The sequence below is a fragment of the Clarias gariepinus genome, chromosome 25 (genome assembly GCF_024256425.1).
Source record: "Clarias gariepinus isolate MV-2021 ecotype Netherlands chromosome 25, CGAR_prim_01v2, whole genome shotgun sequence".
Classification (NCBI taxonomy): domain Eukaryota; kingdom Metazoa; phylum Chordata; class Actinopteri; order Siluriformes; family Clariidae; genus Clarias; species Clarias gariepinus.
The window spans coordinates 24,838,103-24,848,849 of NC_071124.1; the positions used below are offsets into that span (position 1 = coordinate 24,838,103).

Sequence of the window (10,747 nt, forward strand, 5' to 3'; positions counted from 1 at the left end):
CACAGTTTTATGTCAGAAATGAAATACAGGAACATAAAAAAAAATGAAAACTGTACACATCATAAAACAACAACTTTAATCCAAAGTTTTCCAAAGCAAATCCAAAAAAGTCTGACGTAGCGACGGGGAACCCTTTACACACACGACGCATCGCTGTTACTTCAGCTGAACTCTGCAAAACATGTCGAACAAATCTGTATGTATGCCATGATTTTATTTATTAAATAACCATATAATTTAGCATTAATAAAATCTATATGTTATTTATTACATGGAACCTTTTTGGCTTTAAGCTTTGATGTTAATATTAGCATTAAGTGCTACCGGGTCTGAATAACAAACCGTTGTGATATTCACACAACTTTACACTAGACCTCCCACGTAACAATAAAAGATAAAGACCTTCATAACTGTGTGTAAAACATTTTTAATTCTTACACACACACAAAAAAATAATAATAATAAAATTAAGGGAAAGTCCAGCCAAACTGTACATTTTGCTGACGCACATTGTTCACTTGTTTTGTCAGAATGAGACTAAAGCCACGCTACATTTTCGGGTGGTATCTGTCTATTTTTGGCTGAACTAATTCTCTTAATTAAATTGACCTATGCAAAAAAAAAAAAACACTTAAATAGTCACAGCAGGGAAAAAGTGTCAACAGATTCATGTTATTACAAAGGAGTGTTTTAATGACGTTAAAGAAAATACAAACTCTCTGTATAAAAATAAAATGCTTTTGATATTTAGATTATATTTAAGGTCCAGAAGAAGGTGGTTCGCTCAGGTCCATTTAAAGTCTTCTATGTGTCCTCGTAACATCCGCCTGGACTCAGTAAGTGCCCAAGGAAAGAGTGGAATCTTTCACCAGTAGATGGCGCTCCATCTCCAGATTTCCACACACCCTCAGTAGGCGTCCTATCAAGTGTCTGACCTTCTGTGTTCCTGTCCCTGGTGTCTCACTTTGTCTCACACTCCGCTGCCATTTCACTAACAAGCCATTCCAGCTTTCTGGAGATCAGACGGTCGAAGTGTTGAAGAACCGTGCTTAGATTCTGCGAGATGGGCTGAGCAGAAGAGTCCGGACGTTTTGACTCATCCGATCCACTCTGGAAAAAACACACATGCTTAATAAAATAATTGACTTTATACAGTTCATTCATTAATATGGAATGTTAGAAGAAATGGGATTAACAATATAAACACAATGCTGTTGAGTTCTGGATTGTGATTGGTCAGAAGGTGTTGATTAATGATGTAATCTGTAAGAACTGTCGAGTCTCCAGTGTCAGCACTTTGTAACAGCTGGAGGTAAACCTTTAAGTTAAATTTTTAATAACTAACTGTTGTTTTTTTTTTAAGTTCCACAACATTAAATGGATAAAAAGTCTGATGTGTTATTCTTTATTAATAATAATAATAATAATAATAATAATACAATGGTATCTCTGCATACAAATGCCCAACCTCATAGATATTTCCAGGAGCCGTTCAAAACCTGTTTACGTCAATAGAAAGCCAAGTAAAGAGAGTTAACATATTGTGTATATGTATGTGTATATAGTGCTTTTTATTTTTGGATTTTATGTAAGATTTAGTCAAGACGTAGCACATGGCCACTTTCAGTTTGGTTTTTAAAGCAGTCGGTGCCAAGAGGAATCATAAATTAAGGTGAGGTTTATATTATAGGTTTGTATTATAATCAGTGTTGCGTGTTACAAAGTAACGCATTAGAGTACTAGGATTACTCTCTGGACGAACGCGTTACTTAGTTTTTTTTTTTTTTTTTACGTAATCCATTATTCAGACACTTTATGTAATCCGTGAGCCAGACAGCAGTCATTCCCAATCCATGTGTGTTCCAAACGTTCCAATTCCAAACGTTATTCCTGCTGTTAGTAGGTAACAGATTATGGGCCGAACTTCACTGAGTGATGATGGTAGAATAATTAAAAAGGTCTCGACTAAAACAACATGCACGAGGAATCACAAAGGAGTTTTCATTTTCTTTGTAATGTAATTAGTTACTTTAAAAAGTAACGTCCCCCAACACTGGGTATAATAATATTTAATTATTTGTCAGTGAAATGATTTTTTTTGCATTTGCCCAATTAGGAAGGTGGGGTCAGAGCGCAGGGTCAGCTAGGATACAGCGCCCCCTGGAGCAGATAGGGTGACCTGAACCCCTGACCTTTTTGATCAGTAACTCAGTAACACGCTGCTCTAAATTTAAATTTTTATAATTGAAATAATTTTATATATATATATATATATTACTTAATTAACATGTCTTTTCGAAATTCTTTGATTGTTTTTATATGCAAAAATAGGATTATCGTGTTGAAAATTGGTAATATTTTAGGTGGCTGGAACTGATTATCTGCATGGACTTTATTTCCTATGGGACAATACGTTTCACAATATGAAATCTCGCCTTTAGAACTCAACTCCGGAACGGATTAAACTTGTATACCGTGGTACTGCTGTAGTGATAATAATAACAATAATAATAACAATAATAATAATAATACTCATTTAGTTAGTAATTTGCCCTGATCTAAGAAAGAAACAGAGGTTTCCTTAAGGATGTGATGTTATAGGGAGATATCAGCCCACAATTTCCAGCTTCCTGAGGGATTCCCAGATGTTTCCAAACTAACTGTGAGATACAATATCTGGGCTGCACCGTGTCCACTGGAGATCTGGAGCCTGTCCCAGGGGACAGGGGACGGGGGACACCCTGCGCAATCCATCACAGCGCACGACCGCATTCATTCACACGGTATAGGCCATTTGTGAACTCCAGTGACTCTGATCTCCATGACTCTAATCTCCATGACTCTGATCTCCAGTGACTCTGATCTCCAGTGACTCTGATCTCCAGTGACTCTGATCTCCATGCCTGCTCGATCCCGCAGCCGTCTGTGTCCTGGAGACCTGAGGTTCAAAACTGGCCGAGATCTCGGCGTAGGAGAGACACGACTCGTTCTTTTCATTACCGCACGAGCAGCTCTGAGCTCTGACAGGTGGAAGTGGGCGGATAGCGCTTTACCCCGCAGCAGTTTTATCACGTGTAGTCGGCTGGCTTCACACGCTTTTGAGGAACATAAATAAGGGGCGGGGAAGCTGTCTGACAGGTTGGAATAAATCACTAGATTGGAAGGAAAAATTAGATGGAATTTTGGAATGTGACAGGCTGCATTTTTCTTTTTGAAAACAGCGACTCTGTATAGTACCTCTAGTTTTCTTTACATTCCTTTACGTTTGATCAGAGTAAAGTGACAGTGAAGTGAAGGGGATGAGTGAGAGAGAGAGAGAGAGAGAGAGAGAGAAATCTTCCCTGGGAAAGGAAGTCAATCTCGCACGACATGCTGTATCTGCAGAGATTACAGAAGGCCAGGAAATATTTGTTGAGACGTCTAATCACTGGAATCCAGAATCCCACCAAATTGCTGTGGTCAGAAGATTTAAAGAACCAGAACCAGGCTTGTGATACGAGCATCCGAAGGGCAGTTTAGTGAACGTAAAGTGTAAACCGCGTGTGTGTGTGTGTGTGTGTGTGTGTGTGTGTGTGTGCATGGTAATGCTCAGTTTTGTGTTCATCTCTGTGTGTACCTGGTTGTGGAGCTGTGTGAGTGTGTGTATGTAGTTGTTGATGTTGTGCTCGAAGTGGCTCAGCAGCTCGAGAGCACATTCGACTTGGCTTCCGTTCCTGGCGTGCTGAATATCCTGCGCTAACATCCGCAAAGACTGCAGGATCTCAGCTCTGCGCTCTGGGATCTGGAACACACACACACACACACACACACAAACACCAGCACATACCGGGTTTATTCCTCTTGTACCACAGAAAGAAAGGCGGCGTTGGAGAGCGTCAGGTTTAACTGGAGGACGTTTACTGACTCACAGGTTTACTTTTCCAGCTCATGTTCACCCTGATGGAGGAAATACGGACTGGAGCAGGGAGAAGTGCTGCAGTGCTACACTGGACCTGTTAGAGACACCACACACACACACACACACACACACACACACACATATTGGTATTACTGACCTTGTAAAGGCTTTGCACAAACAAGATTATTAATACATTAAGTTATTCTGCTGCCAAAAAGCCGATCCAAGAAACTAATCCAAAAAATGATGGTAGATGTTTAACGTGATGGTACAGTAGATGTTTAACGTGATGGTACAGTAGATGTTTAACGTGATGGTACAGTAGATGTTTAACGTGATGGTACAGTAGATGTTTAACGTCTCGTAGCTCTTATAGGTCAGAGCATTTTAGATATTAATCATTCTGCTGTTTTTTAATAAGGTTTAGAATTGTGCAGTACAGAGTGCAAACTCAACAACATGATGAACGGAATTTTATTTCCTTTTTTTATTTTTTTGCTCAGTCATGTTTGAAACCGACTATACAAACATGACCAAGTAAAACATTAAAAAAGTCCACATGATGACATGTTTTTATTGTTGCTTTTGGTTGTGTCTATGACTTAAATAAAATAAATAAATAAATAAATAAATAATAATATGCTCATTTTGAGAGATCTACATTTTTGTGACATCATTCCCATATTCCAGTAGCTGTTTAATTATACATTTATCCTTTATAAAGTAATGATAACTTTTGTTCTACCTGACACACACCGGCAAAGCTTCCATATGTGTATATTTATTTATTACCGAGTCTCGACCTGAGTAACTATAATAATAATAATAATAATAATAACTGATCAACCCCAGATCATAACACTGTCTCCAGACGCTTGTACAGTGGACACTATGCATGATGGGAGCATCGCTTCATGTCCTTCCCTTCTCACCCTGACACGCCCATCACTCTGGGATAGGATCAGTCTGGACTCATCAGGTCACATGACCTTTCTCCATCGCTCCAAAGTCCAGTCTTTATGATCCCGAACAAACTGAAGCCTTTATTCTGATGAGTCTCAATAACAAGTGGTTTTATTGTGGACTGTTTAGTCCCAACGCTGTGAGCTCTCATCACACTGTGTGTGCGTGCATGTGTGTGTGTGTGTGTGTGTGTGTGTGTGTGCACGGAAATGCTCTTACTTTCACTATTAACCTCAGGTCCTCACTAAGTGATCTCCCAGCAGAGATCAGCTCTTAACACGACTCCCCAAAATAACTCCCTAATTTAAAGTTTGAGCTAAACAGCCCGTACCCCTGCGTGTCATAAAGCACTGACCCTGCAGGCTCCTTCACACACTTCAGACACTTGAATAAAGGCAGAGCAGGAAGCTGTATTGTGTCATGCAAGTGAACAAGACCTTTAAAAGCAAGTGAAAGGATTCAAGCTGTGATGCAGAGAAGGAATTCCTCAACAGTTCAGCTCCGATCCTGAACTGAAACGCCTGAGTGTGTAAAAGTTCATGCTGAGAAGAAATGAGTGCACAGTACATGCACCAACCAAACTCCAAACATCAGGAAATGATTTATACGCTCACAGACATGGAGGCTCAATAAAACAGAAATAATAATAATAATAATAAATTCTCAAGCAGCTGCTATGAAATTAGAGAGAATCTAGTGCAGAGACTCGAGAGCTTTAAAGAGAAAAAAATGCACGTGTTCAGCGTCTCACCAGCTCGTCCTGCAGATCCTTGACCCTGTTCATGACCTTCCTCGCCTCGCTGACGCACACAAAGTCGACAGGTTTGGCTTCAGGGTGAGATAGTTCGGACAAAACCACACTCAGGAGGAGAAACAGGGCTTCTGCAGACACCGACATGGTGAAAGAGAGAGACAAAGAGAGGAACGAGAAGAACGAGACAAACGAGATACACCAGGCATGAATAACTCGATCAAACGTCAGGTAAATGGCAACTGTATAGTATTAATGAAATGAGCAGGTAAACATCGGACATAAATCAACTGAGTAAATCGAGATAAGGGAAGACTTCATGAAGCATGGAGAAATAAAGGCAAAAAAACCCGAAAAAGTTATTTTTATGGTGTCATGGTGCTGATTAACATGGTGGGATACACCAGTCAGGTCCATTTTCATCCTTTTTATCTTTTTTTTTTATATACACACTAATCAGCCATAACATTATGACCACTTGCCTAATTTTGGGTAACCCCCCCCCCCCCCCCCGCACCTCCACCTCCATTGTGCCACCAAAATAATGCCTTCATTAAATACCTTTATCTCAGACCCAACATCAACTTTGTCATCAATTTGATCTACACACACTAGCGGGTCTACGCGGTCCAGCCTTCACTCCCCCTGACCCCTACAGACGATTTACATTTAGGCGTTTGGCCGACACCCTCATCCAGAGCACCGTACATTTTTATCTCATTATACATCTGAGCAGTTGAGGCTTACGGGCCGCGCTGAAGAGCTCAACAGGGACAATCTGACAAGCATGGCTAGGAAAAGAATCTAAAAGCTTTATAATGTTAATCACTAAAAGCACATTATATTATAAATCACATAGGCTAAAATAATAATAATACTTTAAAGTACACAAACATATTGTAGTTTATTTTACTTTAATACAAATAAAAAACATCTTATAATAAATTATTCTATTTAAACATTTAAAAAACATAATTGTATAATTAATCAATTGACCAACTGATTTTAAATTAATTTTGGTACTAGGTGATTGATTAATTGATTAATTAATATAGATATCTAATCACTCCACCGTAAACCCTCGCTTTAAAGGGCCCCTATTGTGCCAGTTTAAAGGTTGCTAATATTGCTTAATGAGTCTCTTAAAACAGGCTTCTGTGTATGCAAGGTTAAAAAACACTTTAGTTTTCCCCAAAAATAGATTTATTGTATGTTTCTAAATAATTCATAAACGACTCGTGTGAAGCAGTTGGAAGATTCAGTCAGTCTAAACCCCGCCTTTCCGGGAGCCCTCGCGCTGTGATTGGTCAGATGGCGCGGTGATTTATGATTGGTCTACGGCTACAGCGTGTGTCGGAAAACGAAACGCCAAAAATCTTTAAAAGAAAATGATCTACAGCAATCTCTCCTTCTCTCATCCAAACAAATAACGCCAGAACGCCACCATTACTACCCCCTAAAACTCCATTTATCCTGCACTGTCAGGGTCACAGATAGTGCAGACAGTTTATGTTCCCGTATAACTACATGACACACTGCATGAAAGAAGATATTTAAAAAAAGCATAATAGAGGCACTTTAACACAACACTGCAGCTCACACACACACACACACACACACACACACTTCTCACGCTGATGCACTACACACCACATGTCACATACACTGTACATCACTGCACCAGGAAAGTCTTTCCTTCACACATGCCATTGTTAGAAAGCCGGGGTCAGAGGTCAGAGTCAGCCGTGATCCGCCACCCCCTGGAGCAGACAGGGTTAAGAGCACTACATACAGTGGCAGCTTAGTCGTGCTGGGGTTTTGAACCCCCAACCTTCTGATCTGCAGAAGTAACACAGATAAAGTCTGTGAAACTGAAACTTTCTGCTAACACACTCTATAACGCTCCTGTACACGCCACCAAAGGCCACAGTTCTCACAAACGCACTAAAGTCACAGAGACACGAGACAGACACCGATCGGCCATGACGTGACTTCACATTAACGCTAACATTAACCCCGAGTTCCCCAGATCTCATTTCGAGCACCGAGCACCTATAAGATAGACCAGACAAACACCTCTAATCCGCGGCCAGCCCACCTTGAGCTCACAGCCCTTAAAGGATCTGCTGCTGGCGTCCCCGTGCCCTCAGACTCCTCAGCACACCTTCAGAGGTCTCATGCCTATTACAGCTGTTTTGGTGGCACAAAGGGAACCTGTTCACGTGCTGATGACACGTCAGTTTTCTCACGGAAATAGTATAGAAATACATAATTCAATACAGGACACCATCCACACACACAATGGAAACACATTAGTCAATAAACTGGACCAAATCCTCTACGCTCTCCTTCAACACAATGGAACTTTTTGAAGCTTTAAGCACCGACTTTACGGCGTCATTGATCCGAGTGTCGAAATCTTCACCGAGCTGTCAAACCTACATAAACTCAATTTTAACAAATTATTGAACACCACAGATAACACTGTATTACCCATCTCCCCTCCTTCCCCCCAACGGCAGAACAGAATCCATAATAACGACGATGCTACCCGAAATACACGAGTTATATATTCAATGATCATTTCCGTACCGAGTCGATATCACGATGAACATCTTTCCAGTTTTCTCCAACTCAGATCCATTATCCGTTCACTCATCAATATCAGAACTTCTGAATATCGCATCAGCAGCTTTCCAACATATATAAATAATATACAGTATACTCAAAAATCTGCATAATATGTTAAAAAAAAGTGAGATATCACAGGTAGCAGGAGTTTTAGCCACAACGCCGCGTGCTAGAGCTGATAGCATTAACCTGTTACAGGACCGCGGGTCACGGGATGTTCAAACCAGACTACGGGAATCCGACATATGCACAAACACACACCAGATGATTACATAAATGCCGTATGAGGCTGAACACCAGCTGCACACAACAGCACTTGATTAAGGAACAAATGATGAAGGAGATTATCTCATTTCTGACATCACACCCTCCCGCTAACATCAGCTAGGACACCTCTCTGACAAAATGGAAAATAACATTAACATTACAGGTACTAAGCCGGGTGTTCAAGTCAAAGCGGGACTTTTAAATGTACAGAAAAACTAAATACACTATAATAAATAAAAACTCCCTTTATTTCTCTATATAATCAATACCAATAGATAGATAGATAGATAGATAGATAGATAGATAGATCCTGAAGGAAATTACAGATAACAAGCAGCAATAGAGACAGTGAAGAGATTAATAATCTAGGATGACACTTACATTCTTATTTAAAATATAATCATTGATAATAATAAGCCATAATTATTAATATAATTCATATTAATATATTTTAAAATATACATGTTTAAAATCTTTAAATGATAATAACAATAGTAATCCTATTTTAAAACCTTAATTATTATTATTATTATTATTATTATTAATAATAATAATAATAATAATACAATTGTAACCCCCTAATTAATAATAACAATACTACTACGACTACTACTACTGATAATAATAATAATAATAATAAAATCAAATACTAATCACATTTAAAATATTTAAATAATAATAATAATAAAAATCCTATTTTAAATCCTTAATTATTATTATTATTATTATTATTATTAATCCAATTTAAAACCCTTATTTAATAATAGCAATACTATTACTACTACTACTCCTAATAATAATAATAAAATCAAATACTAATCCTATTTAAAATATTTAAATAATAATAATAATAATAATAATAATAATAAACTTTATTCTATAATTAAAAAAGTACAATTAAATAAGAAACTCCAGTAAAAATAATCATTTAAATTATTTTTTAAAGTTTTAAATAAGTATACATTAATCTGTCCTGCAAGTCTCCACTTTAAGTGTTTGTATTTAGACGTGAGTGTGAGCTGCATGATAACGTTACTCACGTGTGAAAGTGTGAGCGCGACACACTCCCTGATCATCATCCATTCCATTGAAGAAAGTCTGCATTAAAGTTGAGACTGAGCCACCAGAACGTGTGTGTGTGCGTCCACCATTTGTATAATGTGACGCACTACACACTCACACACACACACACACTCTCTCTCTCTCTCTCTGTCTGTCTCTCGCCCCTACTTGCTTTGAACTGTTCCTGTGTATCTGTCACCCCTTCCTTCCCAACACACACACACACACACACACACACACATAGTTTAGCCTTATCAGATCCTTTATGTCCTTTCACTTTAAGATAAAAACTCGTTCCCACGTGTATACCTTAACCTACAACCTCCTGGAACTTTTGGTCAACTTCCGACGTACAAAAACCAACAAGAGGCCAATTTTGTTATGTTAATTCTGTAAGTTAATGTTTAACAGAACAAACAGCACCGACGTGGCCTTGCATCAGAAGAACGATCCATTTCTAATCATTTTAAAACAAAATATTTTTTATCATTGTGAAGCTCAGAAAAAGTGTTTTTATATCGCAAGTAAGGGCCAGATGAAACTCGACACGGGCCTTTGTTAGGTTTATTAAATCAGCCGTAGCAAATGTCAATGAACGTACGTGTGTGCGTGCATGTGTGCGTGTGCGTGTGTGTGTGTGTGTGGGTGTGTTTGATCGCCTGAATCTGGTAAATGTCTCTGTGTAAATGTTTAAGCTTCCACGCAAAGGGCAAAGACCATCACAGCTACCGGCGCTCTGAGCTCAGCCTTGTTTAAATTTCTCTTCCTGTAAAAAAACAATCATTTTAAGTAAAATAAAGACTCACTTTTCTTTACTAAAATCTCCACTCATCTATCCGACCAAAAATGGATTTCCTGCCAGTTTTCCTTCATTCCGAATGTAGCCGATATGCAGCTGAGACGTGTTTGTATCAATATCTGGACATGTTGAGTTTAAAGGAGCAGTGCGTAAAGTTCGGCGCCCCCTGCTGCCTCTGAGATGAACTGCAAACGCAATTCACCTTAGCTACCTTTACACGAACACTAATATTATACTAACAATAACCTGAATAAAAAGAGCACCACTTAAGTCTCGAGGGTCTGATCCGATCTCGCCCGGCCGAAATGAATTAAAGAGACGATTAGCTTTCGACCCGTCAGCCCGCTGTCTCCTGGTCGCTTGAAAAGCAGTGATT

At 39.0% G+C, this 10,747-nt stretch overlaps 1 protein-coding gene across 1 annotated transcript; it reads right to left on the bottom strand.

The window, feature by feature from the left end:
• Positions 1-672: 672 nt before the first annotated feature.
• thpo (thrombopoietin) lies at positions 673-9,688 on the bottom strand. Its single transcript, XM_053487035.1, has 5 exons — positions 9,551-9,688; positions 5,613-5,743; positions 3,909-3,992; positions 3,617-3,781; positions 673-1,110 (listed from the first exon to the last, which is right to left on the bottom strand). The coding sequence occupies exons 1-5, from the start codon at positions 9,612-9,614 to the stop codon at positions 961-963; spliced, it is 594 nt and encodes a 197-aa protein (XP_053343010.1). The 5' UTR covers positions 9,615-9,688; the 3' UTR covers positions 673-960.
• Positions 9,689-10,747: the final 1,059 nt, after the last annotated feature.